Below are 23,626 nucleotides of genomic sequence, written 5' to 3'. Positions count from 1 at the left end.
AAAAATTAAATGATTCATTTAAGTTACTTCTGAATTTCTGGTGCTGAATGCAAATGCCTGTTTCATGCATGCCTTTCTTATTTCCAGGACACTTGTCATGTGAAGCCTCAAACAATAGTGTTAAATAACTTTGTTTTATTTTAGTCAGGGGTGTAAAAAACTGGAACTTTGCTTGACACTCTCTGCCAGGACCTTTCCACTGTGAGACCAGTTGCAGATATCCCTCATTAGGACTATGTTGTTGTCTCTTGGGTGGTTGTAATAGAGGAATTGCACTATTGTAAAAAACAAAAAAAGGTGGAAATAAAATTAATCTCCTGACTTTGTGATGATCTGTTCTAACCTGCCACATGCTCATAGCAGCGTCTAAATACAACGAGATGGAAAATGTGTGGAAGCTTTTTAGAAATAATGTGCATTTAATTTGCAATGTGTGTTCTTAATATGTATCCATAAATTTAAATAATGCATGTATCTAGGTTAGGAAAAAATCTTGGGGAGTCTGTTGATGTATCTAAATGTGTTCTAAGTGGCAGTTCAGTGTACAGTTGAGTGGTGTTGGGTAATCCCTACTGGATAATTGAAACAGACAGCTGCTTTTATTATGGTTGTTTTTAAGGTTTTTAATTTTATTTTTTGCATAATTGGTTCCAATGGCATAGCATCATTATTCTTTGAGTGGGCTTCTTTGAGTCTCTCTTAGGTGTAGATCTCCGTTCCAGTGTATCTGCAAATCCCTGTGACCTGAGCAACTCATGTATTCACTGCAGCAGATTCGAAAATGTGTCTGGGCTGGGAGTGAGGAAAAGAAAACAAGAAGAGATTTTCTTATTCTAAAACCGTAATAATACAATACCCTTAAGTCGAGATCAATTAATTATCTAAGAAAAGAAGCTATTGTTGCCATTGTTATGTTGAATTAGTCGGATGACAGCTGACTTGCCCATCCTTCATTTTAGTGCATTTCTATATTCTGTCCACATTCTCAAGAACAGTCCCAGTGGAAAGCCCTGTTGTGTTGATATTGAGAACCTGCAAAACAATATTTTGAGATGTTAAGAATCGCTTACTGATGCCTCAAAGTGGTGGGATTTTCCTTTTGATGCTAATGGGATTTCGTATCTCACTGTTCTTCGTGCAGTTATCTCTTAGAATGGCTTTTTAGCTCACAACTGTACAAAGCAGCTCACCATGATGGCGTTACTCTAGAAGAAAGGGCAAATGAAAGCCATTGTGAATGAATCTGGTTAGTCTTGGGTTCTGTCTGTGATACCCTGCAGAGGATGCATATCCCTGGATCAGGGAAATTGTGGAGTTGCCATGAATGTCACACAAATATAGTTTTTTATTAATGTATTTGCAAAGAAGCTCTTGTGGTGGTGTTTCAAATGTGCAGTAACTAGTATTCGTTTAAAAAACCAGAACATTTACATCCTTACTGTATGTCCAGTCAACAGTCTTTTCTATATCATAAAAGTGATTTCTGTGTAAGTCTGTGTTTTATTTTATTTATCTCCCCAGGTGTATATAGCTACCTTTGCAATATCTGGGTATGCCTCCAGTTACTACCGAGCGGGGAGTAAACCATTTAACCCTGTGCTTGGAGAGACGTATGAATGTGAAAGGAAAGATAAAGGCTTCAGGTTCATTGCAGAACAGGTACTGTTTTCTTTCCTATTTTTTTCTCCACTTTATTCAACACTATGGGTCGTATTTTCAAAATGTTCCCTCCGGTCTTTAAAATAAAAATAAATACATAAATAAATGGCAAAGCTGTAACCAAACAACCAGATTATGTAAGTAAAGGTCTCTTCAACACTTAATTCTCGCAGTTTATTTTTTCAGTAAATGCTTAGAATATGTTCTCTTATGCTTGTTGTGAATCACATCAAATTACAATTAAAAAATGGCTCTGTTTAACCAATATAAATAGCAATGGTGTTTAAATACCCCATCATCTCAAAACAACTTTCCCAACTTGATTTTACTTTTGAAGGACAAAGTTCATGTTATTTTTTAGATTAATGTATTTAATACCAATGCTGTTTTAGATCCATTGAAGGCAATGCCTAGTGGACTTGTACTCAATATTATCATTCATCTGGCTGTATTGCTCTTCGCTGGTTTGGTTTGTTCAAGAGGTTTAAATCACAAACGCTATTATTTGCTTCAAAGGTCAAGTGGTAATTGAAAACAAATTGCTTTGTAAGTCTCATTATTACAGTTCAGCTAAGCATGTGTTGGTGTTCCTGTTAAATATTTGTATCAGTTATAATTAAACGTCCTTTGATTTCTCAAAAGTTTGGCTGTGGTTTTACACGCAAAAGTCAGGCTAGTTTGTGGCTGTGGTGACCTTTATCTGTATTATGAATATAAAAAGATAGCAGCTAGAAGCAGTTCACCTGAGGAAAGGGCATGTAACATCAGGACAATTTGCAAACAAAAGAGCGTACAATAGAGCAGCATTGGTGTGTGATCCAAACACAACACAAGTGATGTTTCAGTAGCAAGAAAAATACTGTAATCCAAGATTGCTTATGAATGACTTTATTGTCGTATTATTACACAGGATACAGCCAGGATGCATCACTGGTTCATAGACAGGGCTTTAGAGATGACGATTTTAATCTCCGAGCGGTGAAAAAACATAATGGCAAGGCAAATAAAACCCTAGCTGCCATGCATAATACATGACATAGCCACATGTTAATCATGGGGGTGTGGCCCTCAAAGGGTGGGGACAATTGTACTGCAGGTGAAATGACACAGCAAGTGCAAGGCAAGCATGTTATGAGAAGAGAGATGTCTTTCGCCTAAAATACAGTAGCACCATATAGCCTTTTCAGGAGGTAAGTTAGGTGTATAGCCTTACAAGGAATCTTGTTTTTTTTCAGAATTGAATCTAACTATAGTTAGTTGTACAACTACTGAGCCAAGAATAATTGTGAGAATGATTCCTGTATATCTCAGAATGATACATTAGAAAGGCCATTGCTTACTGTCCACAAATAAACAGGGTTGGCCCTATTGTGAGTGCAATCACAAACGCAGTGGTTAAAGTCAGTCGCATCTGCCCCCCAGGGAGTGGCTTCTGATGAAATGAAAAACCCAGTTTCAATATAACCAGGGCTTAAATTCTCATGGAATATTTCCTTTAGACCAACTGAGCCCAATATTTCCAGAAGCTTTGATGTTCAGGGCAATTGTGTCAAGCTTACACAACAGTTAACTCGTTTACAGTTGCACGTGTTACTCACACAAACACACACACACACATCACAGCACAAGCACAACCAGGGAATGAAAGGACGGACACACATACAGAACAGAAGTGTCACTCCTGGTATGCTACTCTTCATATACTGTGTGTAAATATTTTCACTTCTAATAATTGCCATGAAAATAAATTGCTGCAGTCCTTGTGCAAATAAATGTAGTACTCCCTTGTATCTGCAAAATACGATTTTTTTAAATTCATATTTTTTTTTTATTATTAATTTACGAATAATAATGTTTAGTTACGTTTTGTCGTTTTTTCGTCTTGTTCTTTTACTTTTCTTTCTTTGATAACCTCTTTCTATGTCAGTCCAAGCACATGCATTAAAGTTCCTGATTGCGCCACTAGATAAACCTGGTTTCAGCGGGTCTTAACACAGTGTTCAATTGTCTATTGTCATTAGAATCGCTTTGGTGAATATGATAATGGTACCATGCCCCGAAATTTATGCCAACCCATGGCAATGGGGCAGGCGCTCTGTAATGGCACAGGACATGTCTTCAGAATACCATTTCAGCGCAGTGGGGTTTTTTACGTTTTCGCTCCATTTATGCGCCAGAGAATCTGGGGCAAGCGCTGTTCCCGCTTGCACTCACATTTGCGCTGTGATCAGAAATCAGCCCTTTGTTTCTTCGTTAAGGTACCTGTATTAAACCCCCTGTTATTTAAGGTATTTGTTTATTTTTGTATATATTTTAGGTCAGCCATCACCCACCAATATCTGCTTGTCACACTGAATCCAAAAACTTTGTCTTTTGGCAAGGTAAGTATTTATAATATTTGCTGTAGAATCTTTGAAGGGTTTTAATAATACTTGACATGCTTTTTAAAACATACAGCAAACACAAGGTCTTTCAAATTAAATATCAAGTCCAAACTTGTGGTTGTGACCGAACACTGGGCAAAAGCACTGCATTGAAAACGTGTTTGGGCTTTGGTCCACAGCTCTGTCACATTAGTCATGATTTGATGACTACCCCCACTGTCTGTACAATAAATTGCAACAAAAATGTTTCTTACTTGAGAGATTGAGTGCTTAAGAAGAAGTCTTTAGTTCTCTATTAGGCCAAATGAATTTTTAAACGAAGGGACACAAATTATGTACAGTAGTAAATATTACGCTCTCATGGAATAATTCTCATTTTATGGAACAAATTGTCAATTAGGAGGGTGTATGTAAAGGACTTTGTATACAGAGTAAAACTTTGTATTTCAGATATGAGATGGAAGAATAAATTTTGGGGAAAGTCCATGGAAATTGTCCCGGTTGGAACAACACACGTGATGCTGCCCAAGTAAGTTAAGAGATGGCTGGAGTTTTTTGGGTTGTTTTTTGGTCTGGCTGATCTGCATCAGTTATGTGTGCTATCGCTGCCTATTTTTTGTGAAATGTGCATTGGAATTTTATTATTATTATTATTATTAAAAATGGATTATAAAAATATGTACTACTTTTTATTATTTTATTAAAACAGTATAATAAAAGCTATCTCTAATTTTCTTGATACTATGGTTTTTTGTAACCCAAAATAATTTTGTGATGTGAATCCGTATAAGTAAAAATACAATATTTCATATAAACTGCAAGATGCGTTCTCTATAGCATGTGTGCATTAGAGTACTTAAACTAAGATCACGTCACGCTGGCTTTAGTACATCAAGGGCCGTTACACTATCACTGTTCTTGACCATCACTAATAAAGAGCAGGTTTTTGGAATCTTTTAAATTACATTTAAGTGTAATTGAAATGCATTGCAGTTGATTAATAAAGGTGAGACGTGGAGCTGTGCATGTTGTCAACAACATTTCAAAAGAGAAAAGATACATTGGGGGCAATTAAACTGATCTAAAGAGTCACAGATCTAAATAGCAAATCATTTTTAAAAAAGGACATTTTGAAAAACCAGCTCATCTTCCTCTGCGTGGGAGTGCCTCCTTAAGTGTATTTTTATATTTAAAAGTAAGTAAAAATGACAATAAACCGTTAATCGACCCGAATATATTTGCTTAAATTCTTGAATTTCTATAAATGCTTCTTTGTTGCTTTACTATTAAGAAGCAATTATATGTACAGTATAGTGGTTTATGTCTAAGGAAGATCCATTTTGTTAAAATCTTTCTGAAGGTGATAGCTGTAACGAATAATTTTAAGTGCCCATTGATTTCTAGGTTTGGTGACCACTATGAATGGAATAAGATCACGTCATGCATACACAACATCCTGAGTGGTCAGAGGTGGATAGAGCACTATGGAGAGCTTTCTATCAAAAATTCAAACAGTGACATCTGTCAATGCAAAGTGACATTCATCAAGGTAACATTTAGGAGACAACCCGTATTGCTTTCATGTGTATTCACTATTTTTTGCATTACTGAAAATCTGGCATAAGAACATTGAAGACTGTTTACTTGATGCTGTTTTCGGGTTCATAGTTACTACCATTGTTTAGTTGTCTTGGCAACAGTACTTTAACTATCAAATCCTGAAACATGAGATCATTTAGTATTAGAATTGCTGTTTTGCTTTGTGGTGATCTTCAGAGTGCTCCAAAGCTCCCTCTGCTGGTGGTGATCACTCAAAATATTATACCAATACATACAGTAACTCCTATTTTAGAAATGTGTTTTTTTTTTTTTTATATATTAGTAGTTACATTATTATTAATATATAATAAAACATTATTTTTCAAAAGTGTTCTCTTTTAATGCCAACTTTTTTTAAATGTAATGTTTTCAGGTAAAGTACTGGAACTCAGATGTGAATGGAGTTGAAGGGACAATAACAGATCGGAATGGGAAAGTAGTGCAGAGACTGTTCGGAAAATGGCACGATGGCGTGTATTGTGGGGTGCCACCTTCAGCGAATTGTGTTTGGAGACCAAGTACGTAAAAGCAGGGCTTGGGTGCATTGTGAACTGTTTTTTTATTTTCTAAAAGGAAGGAAAAGCTGAACATATTTTTCGTAACTAGAAATAAAACAACTAACTTTATTCAGATACATTTTCTTTTAAAACATGTACAAACTGCACTGGAGCAAAAGCGTATTAAATCTGACGTGGAGTGTTTTTATTCATTTAGGCTGTGTTTTTTTTAAATCTCACTCCACTCCTAAAAGTGTTGAGTGCCATAAGACATTTAAATAATGTATGCATTTTACAAATTGAAAAATAAAAAGATTCATACGGATGCAAGCAGACCTATACCTACAGTACTGCTGTAGATATCAATTGATTCTATCATAGCCAGTCAATAGTGAATTTTTTTTATTCAGATCCCATGCCTAATGACTTTGAACAGTACTATGGATTCACCAAGTTTGCACTTGAATTAAATGAACTGGACCCTGCAACAAAGCTGCTGCTGCCACCAACAGACACCAGATTCAGGCAAGACCAAAGGTGAGACCGAGCATTTTCTAGGCCTTGAAAGTTCCACAGGAGATGTAATGGTGATTTTCTTTATATCTGCAGTGTTAAGAAAAAAAAACGCATTATCTACATCTAAAAATAGAACCACAGCCCACTACTGAAATTATTGATCAGATTGTCTGTTTCACCACTGGATGTCACTCATGGTTTGGGTGTGCGTGTGTGTGTGTGTATATTTTGACTTCGAACACTGATGGAGAAGTACATAATGCTGCCTTCCACATGATTGAGTTATTTGTCATATTTTGTATCAGCAAAGTTACACATCTCTAGTTGGTGGCAGTATTGATTTATTCAAGGTTATATGAAGTTATAAAATGGCTTGGATAAATGAAGTGCTGTTATTGGCTTAACAAGGTAACATGACCATGCGGTAAGAATATGACCAACTTACTTACCTGATCTATTAACACTATCTAACCAGTGTTTCTGTAGGGAAGAATGTCAACATACAACCAAAACAGCATTTCAATCACTCAACAATCGTTTTTTTCATTTGTCACTAAGAATTACAGAAAAAGTCACCTGAGAAATCACTGCACAAGTCTCACTCAGCGTATATATATATATATATATATATATATATATATATATATATATATATATATATATATATATATATATATATATATAACACGGGGGGGGGGGGGGGGGGGGGGGGGGGGGGGGGGTTTTGGGGGGGGGGGGAGGGGTATCCTCCCTGCCTAAAAACATGTGCAAATGCACATTGGTTTATTTTAAGTATATTTCTGTTAATTGTTTGATTATTAGTTATCCCCTGCACTTGGTGTTTATTGTAAATTACAGCCAGGTGCAGGGTATTTAAAGGAAGCAGCCAGTGTGCTCAGGGCTGCTGCTGTGTGGAGGGCCCGGTTGATGGTGCTTTCAACCGTGAGGTACTGTGTAAAAGCCTTTTTAATGTTTTGTTTTCTTTGTATAACAGGTAAGCAGCCTGGCTGTCCTGAGTTAATTAGGTTCCAGTTGCTGTTAGTTAGTGCTCAAAATAGAGCTAAGTGTTTGTTTTGTTTTTATTTATTTTTGTAATTAAATGGTGCTCGTCAGCGCGGTTTCTTTTGAATCTGTGGAGTATTGTTTTAAGAAGGGAAAAGAACCCGAGCGAGCCTGTGTGGCAAGTCTCCAGTTTACTATATATATATATATATATATATATATATATATATATATATATATATATATATATATATATATATATATATATATATATATATATAACAGTGCCATGGGAAGATGCTGTAGATGAGACGTATGAGAGGAAGAAACTTCGGTATGCTCAATTAGCTGCTGAAGCGGAACAGCGAGGATGGAGAGTCCTAGTTTACCCAGTGGAGGTGGGTTGTCGAGGATTTGTGGCACACTCTACAACCCAGTTTCTCAGAGATGTCGGGTTCAGTGCCCAAGAGTTGCGTCGCACAGTGAAGAACTTACCTGAAGCAGCAGAAAGGAGCAGCAACTGACTGTGGTTGAGACGGAAAGATTCCGGGTGGGGATCTCAAGCACTATAGAAAGAAACCAATGCTGATGTACAGGTAAGTAAGCTGGGCTGAGCTGAGTGGGTGATGGACGGTGGTGATGCTGGGAAGCCAGAATCACTGTTGAGTCCTCTTGAATTGTGGTGGGCTAGTCAACGAAACACCAAAGATGGAAGGTGCCCACTTGAAGACCCCAGAGATGTACCCTACTTGTCTCAATGCAGATGGTTGTCATGTTGATGCGCTGGGGAGACCACACTGGGTTGATCCCCAGAGCCAGCATCACAGCCGTTGTGTGTGCTGATGCGCTGGGGAGGCAAAATAAGCTGATCCCTGGAGCCAGCATTACACTTCAGCAATCAACACCAGATAGAAGGATATCTACATCATCAGATGGAAAACAACGCAAATGGACCAAGATGCAGATGGATCACATTAGTTTATTGCAAAGTTACATCTTAGTTGGTGCTTATCTTGGGGAGAGCCAAGTTCAAATCAGAATGAAGTTCAAGATCTACTCTCATGTAATGGAAATCATTAAACTAAATATCATCTTATGATACTTACTAGCAAGTATGCGATGTTTAAATTAGACACAACAGGTATATCTCGCCACTACCCTCCGATTTCAGAAACATATTTAAAACAAAATTAAAATCTTTCCTGCTCTCTGCTGACAGAACTTTTGAGCTTTTAACCAAGGTCGGGTTCGGCTTAGAATTCTATTGGACTCTCAGCGGACGGGGACTACTGCGGCACTGCACAAACTGACACGGAAGTCGTTTAGACAGCGTATCATCTAATGCTGGTTTACAGTCTAGGGAAATTATGCCATTTACTGGCCATTGGTGTGAAAACAGCCTCTCTCAGCTTCTCTTTAAGACCGCAAAACCTGAGTAGGATCATTTCCTACACAAAAAAAAAAAAAAAAACTCAAAAGTCCCTCCCTTGATGTCAAGTGCCAGTGCAGTGTTTGGCTGTTCCTTGAATCCTCCCTCAGATGTGGGAAATCAGCCTGCTTTCAATTTACAAATGCCATTTTATGTCAAACATTTTAATATAAATGGGAATGTTTAATGTTTACGGCAATTTAAAAAAGTACAAAATATATCTGTTCGGGGACTATTTTTCACTGGAAGGATACATAATACATTTCTAATTTTTTTCTTAAAGCTAGTGAGTGTAATTATTTTCAAGAAAAAATATAGCCGTTTTATAAGTGAAATAACCCACTCCAGGGTGTGCGGCAAGACAATTCTTATTGCTCTTCCTGGGTGATTGAAGACCTATAGCCTCGTGCCTCACAACGCATCCAGGACGTGCTGTAAGAGTGGTCCTACCGCACACCCTGTCATGGGTTATTTCTTACATAAACCATAACACATAGATGCTGTATTAACTTTGTAAAAAATCACAAGCCTCATCTCCAGCTTTGCGGTTGACTGTTCTAATGTGTGCGCACATTTGTCAACCAATCCCTATTGCTTTGGGAAGCTTTGCTTATTTTACAAATTGCAAAGCGAAGTGGTTTGGTTTTTGTAGAATGAAATGCACACTTTTCACACAAAGATATGATAAAAAAATTTTTTTAAAAACTACTCGTTATCCATGCAAGCATGTCCAGTGTTCAAAGTGTCATTTTACAGCTTGGTTGCATGTGATGTTTGCAGCGCAGTGTTCTTCTACAGTATTTCACTGTTTATTTGGTGAGTTTGACAACGTAAAGCTCTGCACAAATTTGACATGTACCGCTCTAAACTACTAATAGTTCTCTTATCTGTTCCCTCTAACATACTTTGGAACTGAACTATGTGTAGAGAATAATTTATCCAGTTTATTTATGGAGGAACTTTGCATACATTTTATTGAAGGATCCCATTATTTGGGGGAGTTATGCTTTAACACTGATGTGTCACAGAAATGTTAAACTCAAGAGTTTATCCTGGCATGCTTTACACTCTAATAATATAACATGGATCAAATTATTCTAGTCTTTCTTGGACCATGTAGGCAGCTGGGAGCATTGCAGAATACCTTGGGTGTATATGTTTATTTAGAATAAAGTAATTTGCGGCAGTATAAAGCTTGCCTTCATACATTTTTAATATTTCAATTTCACTATTGAGGGAAATGAGTCAGACATAGCAAGGATTCCAGCACCAATCTTGGCAATCTGATTTGGAAAGAAATTTAAGAAAAGTGGGGTTTCAAAACACTGGAAAAAATGATGCCTATGGTGGTGGAAGTAGAGAAAGACTTCTTTATTGTTGCCACACACGAAAAAGCTTAACATTTTACTGCAACTAAACCTGGTGACCATTAACCACATGCTGTAAAGTGTGATTGGAATCAGTCATGCCCTCCAGGATGGAAATGAAATGTCTGAAGTTTGAAATGGTAATGTTGCACCAATATTGTGATAAAAGTAACAAAAAACAAAACAAAATTCCTGTATGGTAGCTTCCAAGATAATTAATACCAGTTAGTCAGAAGATCATTTTTCTAAATGTTGACCTTGTTTCTGATAAACATTACTAGAAATGCTTGTTTTTTTATTTTTTTTGTTTGTAACCTTATACCAGAGATTAGATGAAAGGATTTGTACTGCACTGTACACATCTGTTGATAGAGTTGTTGTTTTTTTATCCTCTTGTTTGTAGGCTGCTTGAGGAAGGGAATGTAGAATTGGCAGAAGAGCAGAAACAAAGAATTGAACACCTTCAGAGAGAGCGGAGAAGAGTTTTGGAGGAAAACGCTATGACACATCAACCTCGTTTCTTCAGGTATTAACAGCTGTGCTTTTTTTTTTTTTTTTTTTTTTTACACATCTTAGCTACAATACTTCAGTATATGGCAAATTGAATGAAAATGACACTTTGGTATTTTAAAATGCGTCTGGGTGTTTTGTGGATTTGTTTTACTGTATTTAGGGAAAACACATTTTTCATAACTTCTGTAACAATCAAAAATTGGGAATTCAGAGATAAACATTTTGTACAGAGAATTATTCTACATTAACTATTTTTTTTCCATTTAAATCACAGAAAGCAGGTAGGAGTAAGATTTAAAGAAAGTTTAGCATTATATATTTTCTTTGAAATCTAGTTTTGGTGTGTAAAACTGATTCCTTTCTCTACTGTTTTGTGACAGAAAATCAAGTGGAGATACTTGGGTCAGCAAAGAAACATACTGGGATCTGAGAAAAGACCCTGGCTTTGCCAATCTTGACAACCCCGTACTGTGGTGAATCGGACATTACGAAGATCTGCATATCATTCCCAAGATGCTGTTACACTATATATATATATATATATATATATATACACATATATATATATATATATATATATATACACACACACACACACACACACACATATATATAGCCATGGCCAAAAGTTTTGCATCACCCTATAGAATTAACTAATTTTGCTTCATAAAGTCAAATTCTAATGAAACTTGCTGAATAATGTTATGTTAATATATTGAGCTACATACTGCTTTGTAGCTTTCCATATACCATACTAATGAAAAACTAACAAAAATTGAAAAATGTGACATTTCAAAATCTAATGAAATACTGTACTACTACTTTCCAGTAGACTTTTGCGATATCATTTTGTAGTTTCTTTGATTAATAAAAGATCAAAATTATGTTTATTTTATATTATTATTATTATTATTATTATTTCTAAAATTCTAGGTGATGCAAAAATGTTAGCCATATATATATATATAATATATATATATATATATATATATATATATATATATATATATATATATATATATATATATATATATATATATAAATATTATCTTGCTTTTATAAATGTGTCTTGTTGCAATTCATAGAGCTAAAATGCCTTAATATACAGCTGGCTTCACACACCCTGATTTAACACTTACCCTAAAGTAAGGTTAAGGTAGTCCAGGATTAGAGCTAATCAGGGTTTGTGAAACCAGCCAATAGAGAGCTTACAATAATAAAAAAAGATATGTTTTATCCTTTATTTTTTGTTACAAGTTTTCAATGTAGAGGAAATATGCAAATATGTTGTATGTGTTTCTTTTTTGCGTTTGCCTTCATGATGCACAAATAGAGTAAATGCAACTCCTGAACTACACACTGCTTCCATAACTGATTTATACAGAGGTATGCATTTCCTTAACATGTAACCATGAGGTGTCTCCACACTAATGCTGTTGCTGTTTATATTCTGTTGCATAAAATCACTGTCTTAACTCGCTGACATTTTCTACCTCCTAAGATAAAAAGCATACTTCACTTTGTATATCATACCTTGCCAGCTGCCTTACAGGTTCAATATATGAAGTTTTGTATCACCCCTGTTTAACTCTTTTAAAAGGTGCATTTGTTGTTTAATAAATTAAGGTCTATGTATTCTGTTCACATTATATTTCAGTCCAAGACTTGAAAAGTATTTATGACATGCCTCGTTCAGTGAGAATAGGAAATAATGGATTTAATATCTGGGATTTATAGAATGAAGCTTCCAGGGTGTGTGGGATTATAAAGTGCTAACTTTAAATTTCAAGGGTTTCGTAATCAGATCACTAATAAACTCCTCTTTGTGAACTCACAAGGGGTTTTCCAGTCTTTTGTGTGTGTGTGTGATATGGATTAGTGTTTTAACCACAACAAACTAAGAACCTCTGCAATGCAACTTTAAACACGTCTGCAAAGTGCACAAAACCCACACACTTAAATATATTACTATGGGCCTTACTCATAAAACAATACTGTGCCATGTATGCATTTGGGTTGGTAGGGTTTGAATACGGCTCTGTTTACATCAGACACTGGCGTTGGTTCTGCATGTTTGTGTGAGGTTATCTAGTGCTGTACATTCAACAAAAGTAAGAACTGTTTGTAAAAATCTTTTTCAGTTCCTGTTTAGAAACACATGTTCAGTGTAATTCCGGATAAATGTCTGCCATTTGGTTATGATGTAATGTCAGGATGTTTAAATCCCAAAATAGTTATTGGTGAGATTCACACACTCACATTTGAGTGCCTTAGCATTTCTAATTGGAAGGGAATGCTTGATATGGTTGGATTCCAGCCCTTGTTTATGCTATTTCATTCTCCCAATAAAATCATGAACTGTGTTTAAACCAGTTAATTATAGAGCTTGTGTAACACCGAGTAGCAGGAAAATCAGCATTATTCTGTTAACACTAAACACAGGATACCGTTAAAATTTCAATGCTACTAGTTGAATGTTTTACAGTAATAACCCTCTATTGCATGCATTATGAAAATAGACTGGGGAAGAATAAATAATTAGTAAAATTTCTTAAATCTATATTACACGGGGGGGTGAAAGAATTGTGAAATATATTTTGGGAAGATTTAGATGGGTACGTTACCTGGAAGTAACATTGTGCAATTGAAAAGCTTCCAAGAAAACATGGTTCAATCATCACAAATAATCGCTAATACAGCTCGCTACGTTTCCTATAATTAGTTAATGGGCTACTTAAGTTGTATCGTGTACAGAGCTTGATCTTACGCTGAAGTTTAAGTGCACTGATCTGTGTTAGATACAGCTGAGGAGCTATAGGCCAATTTGTGGGTTTTGAACCTTAGCAGAGGTCAAAGGTCATGGGTGATGACATAGCACTTATGACTTCCTATATGTGTTTTATATCAGCGTTTCTCAACCGGTGTGTCGCGATCCACTTACGGGTGGCACTCCTAGGTGGGTCGCAAATGTTTGTTTCCCAACATAATTAGTTTTACTGTATAAGCTCTTTTTCCACATTATATATGGTAATTCGACTATGCATGTCATAAAATAAATTGCTTGACAAATAACGAGTACCCACCTATTGAATATTGTACAACTGTAAACACAGAAGACAAGGAGCCGGAAATAACGAGTGCAAGAAAATGAGTAGGCTTAGATCTTGAGCCTGCAGTAGAGCGCACACGTGTAGTTCGAGGACTAATAGACGGTTGGAGGAAACCCTGTTAGGAATAATAATAATAATAATAATAATAATAATAATAATAATAATAATAATAATCAAATTAAATCAAAGAACAGTGGATCGATTTTTGAAACGATTTTTTGATTTTTGACAAGGAGGCTGCATCAATTTCAAATTCAACGACTTCAAATTCAACAAGGGCAACAGAACCAGAAGGCGAAAGAGAAATTATATTGGTTTGGAAAATGAACCCTAACCGCAGTGTGTACTGGGCTGTGAAGTGATCGCGAATGAAAGCATGAAACCGTGTAAACTCATAAGACACCTGCAAACTCACCACCCGGGCGGCTAAGGTAAACCTTTGGCTTATTTTGAAAGGAAATTGGAGCAGATACAAGCACAAAGAAATGTAACTAGCTGTGCTTCTACTGTAGTGCTTTGAAAGCTTAATTTCTAGTTTCACAGCGTAAAGCTCGATGTAAGAAAGCCCAAACGATAGCCGAAGAGTTGATATTACCAGCTGCTGTGGATATGTGTACCGAGGTGCTGGGGGAATCTGCTGCCAAGAAACTTAAATGTATCCCTCTGTGAAATGACACTGTGCACAGGAGGATAGCAGACATTTCAAATGACATCAAAGAGCAACTTGTAGATTTTGTGAAAGTGAGCGAGTTGTTTTCCATTCAAATAGATGAGTCTACAGATATAGCTGCACGTGCAGTTTTGCTTGTTTATCTATGTTACCTCTCTAACGACGACTTGCAGGATGATTTGCTCTTTAGTGCAGAACTACCTACAAAAACAACAGTGGAGGAGATTTTCAAAGTGTTGGATGGATTCATAATTAAAAATGGGTTGGAATGGAAAAACTGTGTGGGAGTCGCTACCGATGGTGCAGCCGCAAATACGGGCATGAAGTCAGGGGTGGTTCAGCAGATTTTGCAAGTATCAAAAGACTGTACTTGGCACCATTGTTTTCTCTATAAAGAGGCCTTAGCATCAAAAAAACTAAGCCCAGAGCTACACGGAGTCTTACAGATGGCCACAAAATGTGTTGACTTTATAAAATCGCGCACCCTCAATGCCCGTTGTTTTGAAGTGCTGTGCAGGGAGATGGAACGCGAACATGTCTACCTGCTATGGCAGACCGAAGTTCGCTGGTTATCAAGGGGTACAGTGCTGCATCGTCTTTATGAACTCTGTTCTGAGGTGCATTCGTTTTTAATGGATAAAAAGTCTGATTTAGCAGTGTTTTGTTGACACCGAGTGGCTTGCAAAACTTGACTACATGCCAGACATCTTCAGTCACCTCAATCAACTAAATGTATCGCTACACGGAGGTAACATTTTTGAGCACGATGACAAAATCATAGCTTTTAAAAAGAAGCTGAAAGTTTTGGGGAAGCAGGTTTCTGAGGGACCTACTGATATGTTTCCTCTCATGACTGACAGTTTTGATAATAACGAGACCCAAGATTTCAGTCAGGTACGAACAGAGGTTGTGAGCCACCTCTGTGCTCTCGCAGCTCAGTTTGACCGGTATTTATTTCCCTGGCGATCCTACTTCTAACATTGAGTGGATTCGACACCCTTTTACAACAGACATTGAGAGCCTTGACCTGCCTAATGACTGTGAAAACGAGCTTATAGAACTTTTTACTGATGGATATTGAAGAAGAAATTTACGGAGGTTTCTCTGTCAAAATTCTGGATCCTGGTTAAAAGTGAATATCCCAGTATTTCGCAGAAAGCCGTTAAGCATTTGCTGCCGTTTACTACATCATACTTGGTTGAAAGGGGGTTTTCAGTCATGGCAGCGTTAAAAACTAAATACAGGAACAAACTTCACATCGGGGATGACCTCAGAGTTAGCATCTCACCCATAACACCTCGTTGGAAAAAATGAACTGATGGCAAACAGGCGCAGATCGCACATTAGGTGAGTGATGCTATATTATTATTTATTAATGTAGCACTTACATAATATAAATCTACTTAAAATAAGTACATTTTATTTATTAATTTATTTATTTTTACTTGGTGGGTTGTAGCCTCAGTAGAAAAATACAGAAGTGGGTCTCCAAAAAAAAAAAGTTTGCTGTTCTATATGAACCATGTCTGTCTGTGATCCCTTAGGCGTAATGAGCCAGTTTTTAGCTTGACCTTTTGGAGAGGTGAAAGGTCGCTGGTGATGGCGTTTTTCATAGAGCACATATGCCTTCCTATACCTGTGCCATTATAACTATGACACCATCTGCATGCCCTAGGAGATGAAATGTATACGTTAATTCCAATATGGCCCCCAAACCGTGTGACCATTCTGCTTTCGATTTTGGCGGTTATTACTTTATCATGGGCCACACAGTTGTACTAACATTGAAGAGCATACATGAAACATTGTTCTTGTTGTGGTCATAAAAGTTGTTTTTCAATTATCAATATAGCCGCCAAACCATGTGACCAAAACACGCCATTTTGAAATCGACAGTACTTCACATTACCCTCTACTATCATACGCAGTTTCATGTCTCTAGTCTATTGCAGTATGGATTTATACTTTAATTTATGTAAATATAGAACTCGTGAAATTGTTATTTTGCTTGCTGCATCCATGTTTTTTTTTAACGAAAAAGCAAAGATTTTACAAAACTTAGAAAGTACCTTGTCCTGAGCAAACGTGACAATTTTGATGACGATCAACATTGCAGTTTCAGACAAGGAGATCTTTGAATATTTTACGCAAATCCAACGCGGCGGGCAAACCAACCGTCCAATTGATTTTGTTTCAATGTTGTTTGTTTTTATAGGCCATTTGTGCACTATCGGCTGACATTGTCAGATCTCCATGTTCAATCGTTTTTGTCAACAAGAGTTTTGAAAATTGTCCAATATTTTCATCAGATTTAGCCTAGTGGCCAAACTTTTTCCACTCGGGCACGCCAGTCTGGTTGTCCACACATAGGCATCTATTTACCTATTCGTTTTCATGACTGCCACAAACTTTTGGCGGAATAATAATAATAATAATAATAATAATAATAATAATAATAATAATAATAATAAACACAGCAATAACAACATTGCATGTTCTCCAAAAAAATAACATTTTTCTGTTAACAAAATGAATAGTATTAGCAGAATGAATGATGAACAATTATTCTGGACACGTTTGCTACAGGACTACTTCATGTGAAAATCCATAAAACAGTTATTTTCTGCAGAAAAACGGAGGTACACTTTTGCGCCATTTGCACTGCACTTCTGACACTGTACCTTTATAAGCCCTTTGCAGCGTAGATTTTTGCATCTGCTTCTTGCTTCAGCAAAACAGGCCAGTGTCCAGTGTTGTCCTGTCGAACTGATGTACAGGGCAATGGGGCTGCAGGACCTCTTCGCTTCTTTTCAGCATGCTTCTCCTCAACATTTGAGCTTGGCCTTCTCTTGCGATTCGGGATCTTCTCTGCACAAAGACAAGCTGCAATTTCACATTTGAACTCAAGAAGACTAAGCTGCTCCTTCTTGGGGACTCTGCATTCCTGACTGTCTCTGCGATATAAGAGCCATGCCTCTACAACAGTCAGGTCTAGCATATGGACGACTAACAGATGATATCATTTCCTGGATCTAATCTTCATCCTGTACGATGGGATGAGAGAATCCAGAAGGTCCACCCAACCCAGCAGCAAACATACTGAGTAGAGTCACTGGCACGGTTGTCATACCATTTTACTGCCCTGAGGTTTACACCATTGACAGTTGCTTCTTTCTCTTGAAAGGTTCCCCTCCTTTTTTTCTTCATCTCACCGTCTGACATGAATGGACATCCACCCAAGCGATTGGACCAGACAGTCCCCACACTGTGAATCTTTCTCTTCTCGAGTGCCACTTACAAATCTGCACTACAAAACCAATTGTCGTAGTAGATCTTGTGGGAAAGGTTCTGTGGTACAATTGACACAAGTTTGAGGACTATGTTTCCACTTGCGCCAATGTCTTTCTCATCCATCAGAATCCCAAGGAAGCTCTCTAGCTGTTATCAGCGATCAAATCTTGAAAAGCCTGTCATAACCAAGGTGTCCAACTGGAACTTGTTTGTCATTATTGCTCAAGTGGAGGAAGCGTTTGATAGCTTCCCAATGCAAGACTGGCATTGTATTAGCCACGCAATCAACGTGACAGGACGCTTTCCAGTATATACGTGATCGAGGAAGACCAAACACAGACATGTAAAAACATACTCCAATAAACTGTTCCAGCTCTTCATTGTTTACATTTAGTGGCATACTTGGGTCACACTGAACTGAGAATATGTTAGTTTGCTCCACTATATATTGTACTGTGGTAGGCTTCAGTAATTGTATTAAATAGTCTATCGGCTCTTGCACTTCAGTGACACCTGGTAGGCTGCCTTTAGTCCATAGGCTGTGTCTCTTGACTGATATATCAGCAAGAAACCATACAGATAAAAAAAAAAAAATGACAAATGATGTATGATAAATTATAGCTAAAAAAAAACCCACAAAATTTGTTTTCATAATACCTGTGTTATTTAGATCAATATATTCCTCATCATCCTTGTCCTCTCTTTTGCTGTTACTAGTTCAATAGGCAGGAACATAATCTTCATCATCCTCATCACTAGTAGCTAGCTCATCTTCACTGTCATCAGGAGGAATAGCTAATTCTGTCTTTTCCTTCCCTTTTTTCATAAAACATTGATGTATTCATTTTCTGAATATAAAAATACATAATATAATATAGTAAAAAAATTAAAGTAAAGGAATAGTATACAGTAATAATAAAATATCCCCATACGTCAACAGTAAATCTAATATTTCCCAATATCAAGATTGCACAATGTTACTTTCTGGATACATATCAATTTTTCAAAGTAAAACTAATATAATAATAAGTTATAGGTATGAAAATAATCCTTTACTTACCAATAAATATGAATCCAATTTTTCTTTTGACGAAAAAAGCAGAAGAAACAACTTAGTAGCATCAAATACAACACTCAAAAAGTTGGCCTTCTAGTACCATATTGTGGAAGTAAAATAAAAAATAAGAAAGTCATATGACCAAATGGAAAGCTAACATTGATTAATTTACAGTGGCTTGCGAATGTATTGACCCCCCCCCCCTCCCCCCCCCCCCCCCTGGCATTTTTCCTATTTTGTTGCCTTACAACCTGGAATTAAAATTGATTTTTATCAATTATCATATCACATTACACAACATGCCTACCACTTTGAAGATGCAAAATATTTTTTATTGTGAAACAAACAATACATTGTAGAGCCACCTTTTGCAGCAATTACAGCTGCAAGTCTCTTGGGGTATGTATCTATAAGCTTGGCACATCTAGCCACTGGGATTTTTGCCCATTCTTCAAGGCAAAACTGCTCCAGCTCCTTCAAGTTGGATGGGTTCCGCTGGTGTACAGCAATCTTTAAGTCATACCACAGATTCTCAATTGGATTGAGGTCTGGGCTTTGACTAGGCCATTCCAAGACATTTAAATGTTTCCCGTTAAACCACTCGAGTGTTGCTTTAGCAGTATGCTTAGGGTCATTGTCCTGCTGGAAGGTGAACCTCCGTCCCAGCCTCAAATCTCTGGAAGACTGAAGCAGGTTTCCCTCAAGAATTTCCCTGTATTTAGTGCCATCCATCATTCCTTCAATTCTGACCAGTTTCCCAGTCCTTGCCGATGAAAAACATCCCCACAGCATGATGCTGCCACCACCATGCTTCACTGTGGGGATGGTGTTCTCGGGGTGATGAGAGGTGTTGGGTTTGCGCCAGACATAGCATTTTCCTTGATGGCCAAAAAGCTCAATTTTAGTCTCATCTGACCAGAGTACCTTCTTCCATATGTTTGGGGAGTCTCCCACATGCCTTTTGGCGAACACCAAACGTGTTTGCTTATTTATTTCTTTAAGCAATGGCTTTTTTCTGGCCACTCTTCCGTAAAGCCCAGCTCTGTGGAGTCTACGGCTTGAAGTGGTCCTATGGACAGATACTCCAGTCGCCACTGTGGAGCTTTGCAGCTCCTTCAGGGTTATCTTTGGTCTCTTTGTTGCCTCTCTGATTAATGCCCTCCTTGCCTGGTCTGTGAGTTTTGGTGGGCGGCCCTCTCTTGCCAGGTTTGTTGTGGTGCCATATTCTTTCCATTTTTTAATAATGGCTTTAATGGTGCTCCGTGGGATGTTCAAAGTTTTGGATATTTTTTTATAACCCAACCCTGATCTGTACTTCTCCACAACTTTGTCCCTGACCTGTTTGGAGAGCTCCTTGGTCTTCATGGTGCCGCTTGCTTGGTGATGCCCCTTGCTTAGTGGTTTTGTAGACTCTGGGGCCTTTCAGAACAGGTGTATATATACTGAGATCATGTGACAGATCATGTGACACTTAGATTGCACACAGGTGGACTTTATTAAACTAATTATGTGACTTCTGAAGGTAATTGGTTGCACCAGATCTTATTTAGAGGCTTAATAGCAAAGGGGGTGAATACATATGCACGCACCACTTTTCCGTTATTTATTTTTTAGAATTTTTTTAAACAAGTTATTTTTTTAATTTCACTTCACCAATTTGGACTATTCTGTGTATGTCCATTACATGAAATCAAATAAAAATCAATTTTAATTCCAGGTTGTAAGTCAACAAAATAGGAAAAATGCCAAGGGGGGGGTCAATACTTTTGCAAGCCACTGAAGACTGCTACCTAAAAGAAACAGCATGCAACTACAAAAGTGAAGCATGTTTATGTGTATAACACAACAGAGACAGGTTTGTTGCCTTTATGGTACAATACGCAATAGAGTTTAAAAAAAGTAATGGCAATATATTTAACTGCTTTAATGAAATATAAGAGTATGTCATTATGTTCTCAAGCAAAACATACTTGTGATTACCATGCTCAATGTGATCATTGCCTTTTACAACAGTCTCATAAAGTAAATTCCAGCTGTAAGTCAAAGATAACAGTACATTATCTGTTTAGAAAGGTGAAGTCCAGTATTTTTCTCAGAATTAGGAACATAAGCATTCTATGCTTCTTTGCAATATGAATACCTTCACGTTTTATATAATGCCCTAAAACAGATGCAACACATAACAATAACAGCAAGACATTATCATACTAGTACTGTATTCTGTGTTTTATCAGGATACTTTTTATTTTTTTTATTTACCAGTACATTTTTTTTTTGAAACCATCTCTAGTAATAACATTAACAAAATAAATATTGTATATCTCTTCTAAAAACAAATGTCTGAATTCCATCCAGTTAGACAGTCACAGGACAGTATGATGTAATTAGCTGTAAGACCAGCAGTGCAATAGAGAGTTGGTTCAGGGTCTGAGGGAATGAAGTTTACTTCACTGCTCCTTAGATGGCAAATGAAAGTAACAAAGAACCATTCTCCTTGACAGCATTAGAATGCTTCTTCATAGGAGGATACATGCCCTTGAAGCCACATTCTCAAGTATGTTAGTTCACTTTATCCACAATAGCTTAGAATGCCAGTGACCTTAAGACTGCACACATTATTGTGACGTGGCTTAAAAAAAAAAAAAAAAGCGCTTCAACAGTAATTTGATTCATTTCTTATTTATTTATTTATTTATTTATTTATTTATTTATCGCTCTTTTACATTTCTCTTCCTATTTGCAACAATCACTGTGAGTGCTCCTGTATTGCCCTTGTATTGAGTTGTTTTTCTGTAAATCTGCCTTTGCTTGGCTTTGAGGTTGCTTTGGGCCTGTCTGGAATATGAGTGAATAGCTATCCTGATTGTATTCATATCATGTGATGCAAGCCAGTCATATCCTTTAGACACTCTTTTAACTGCTCTCCTGATCAGTATGGAGTTGAAGTTTGCCTAAGTCTGCTCCTCCATGAATTATTAAACTGCAGCTGAGGCATCTGACTGAGTTGGGTAATAAAACTTGCCTGTCTGAACTGCAAATGGAACAGGCTCTTTTGATGTGGCAGACACAACTTTGTCTCTGAGCCAGGAGAATGGGGTTTGATCTTCAGTTATTACTTCTATGATGCCAAGTACACTGCATTATACTTACCTGACGGTTCCTAATAGCCACTTGGTTTGGCTACTTGCTGCTTCATTTTTGGGTGCCTTTAACGCCTGTGAGTGGTAGAGGATTACAATAATATTTTATGTAAAAATCTCTGACGTGTACGACTGTAATGTATGATATGCCTCTTACAATGTCACGAAGGGCATGTCAGGATATTTTATGACTGACTTTTAGAGGGGATGGTTATAGACACTGCTTCTGTCTTCTACCTTCTTCTGAACTATGTTTCTAGTTTGATAAAACATAATAAACAAAGTTATATATTTATTAAAGTCTATTTATTAATGTTTATACTGTTGTTATTGTAGAAGGCAAATTGATGGGATACAAGGACTTGCCTCCTTGAGCCATGTGGAGCTGTAGAAAAGTGCTGTTAAGGGCAGAGCTGTCATCAATCTAGAGGATCAATTAATTCATTGAACACATATAGGCTATATTGAATTGAACAATTTGATTATATGGGTCATGGTTTGTACATCTTTATGCCATTCATATTTTTTTAAATATATATTTTGTTCATCAAATTCATGAGTTCAGAATCTTGATCATTGTAACCTAGTATGCGTGGTTTCTGGCTTGTGTGTGCTTAATCAATCAATCAGTCAATCAATCAATCAGAGGCATATCGGATGTCGGGCACTGCCGCCCTCAGGAGCTGCTCTGTATTCTATCTCTCGCCCTCAGGCTTCTCTCATTGAGATTCATCTCCAGAAGCCTCCTGAGTCCATCTTCCTAACTTGTTCCTGGTTGTCCCCTTTTTCAATTTCCTTCTATGTCTCCTTCTAACATTGTTTGTTCCAAGCTTTCGTTAGTTCCCATCTTTCTACGTCTCTTATGAGCCTGCGCCCATCCAAGAGCAGCGAGTGCCTTCCAGGTGGTTAAACTCATTTTAAAAAGGGCTGTATAAACTTGATAATCATTACGTCAACCGTATCAAGCTACAGGCATTTGGTTCAAAACGTTACTGAACATACATACATGTAATTGGTACCTCAGGAGAAGGTTCAACAGGGTCACTCGTTTTTATAAAGCGTTAAATCTGGCTCATATTTCTGTAGCAATGTATTCAGTAATTTGTATTACTCAAGCTGAAACTTCCTTTTTTTCTAAATGAATCACCATTCTTTAAAAATGTGCCTGGGCTTCAAAAGCGCGGGGCTGACAAGTCTGATCTTGTTTCGGAGCATGTGTTTTTTATTTATTTATTTATTTATTTATTTATTTATTTTTTAATATAGAAAATGATGTAAATGACGTTGTTTAAAGCAGGGGTGCGCCCGACCCTCCCCACGTCCAGTCAATACCAACATTCGGGTAATTGGCTGTTTCCAAACCAAAGTCATGATTGACAATTTCCTTACAGC

At 37.1% G+C, this 23,626-nt stretch overlaps 1 protein-coding gene across 2 annotated transcripts in view; it reads left to right on the top strand.

The window, feature by feature from the left end:
• Positions 1-11,513, top strand: part of LOC121315092 (oxysterol-binding protein-related protein 3-like) — a 56,961-nt gene extending 45,448 nt beyond the window's left edge. For both annotated transcript variants that reach the window (XM_041249004.1, XM_041249005.1), the window contains 8 exons: positions 1,522-1,659; positions 3,977-4,040; positions 4,494-4,572; positions 5,448-5,592; positions 6,016-6,160; positions 6,550-6,676; positions 10,857-10,979; positions 11,347-11,513. In XM_041249004.1, the coding sequence (XP_041104938.1) occupies positions 1,522-1,659; positions 3,977-4,040; positions 4,494-4,572; positions 5,448-5,592; positions 6,016-6,160; positions 6,550-6,676; positions 10,857-10,979; positions 11,347-11,443 (918 nt within the window). In that variant the 3' untranslated portion in view covers positions 11,444-11,513. The remainder of the gene's footprint in view (positions 1-1,521; positions 1,660-3,976; positions 4,041-4,493; positions 4,573-5,447; positions 5,593-6,015; positions 6,161-6,549; positions 6,677-10,856; positions 10,980-11,346) is intronic.
• Positions 11,514-23,626: the final 12,113 nt, after the last annotated feature.

Source organism: Polyodon spathula, chromosome 4 (assembly GCF_017654505.1).
Source record: "Polyodon spathula isolate WHYD16114869_AA chromosome 4, ASM1765450v1, whole genome shotgun sequence".
NCBI lineage: Eukaryota > Metazoa > Chordata > Actinopteri > Acipenseriformes > Polyodontidae > Polyodon > Polyodon spathula.
The sequence above is the reverse complement of the archived record's forward strand: the minus strand, read 5'-3'. Positions and strand labels throughout refer to the sequence as shown.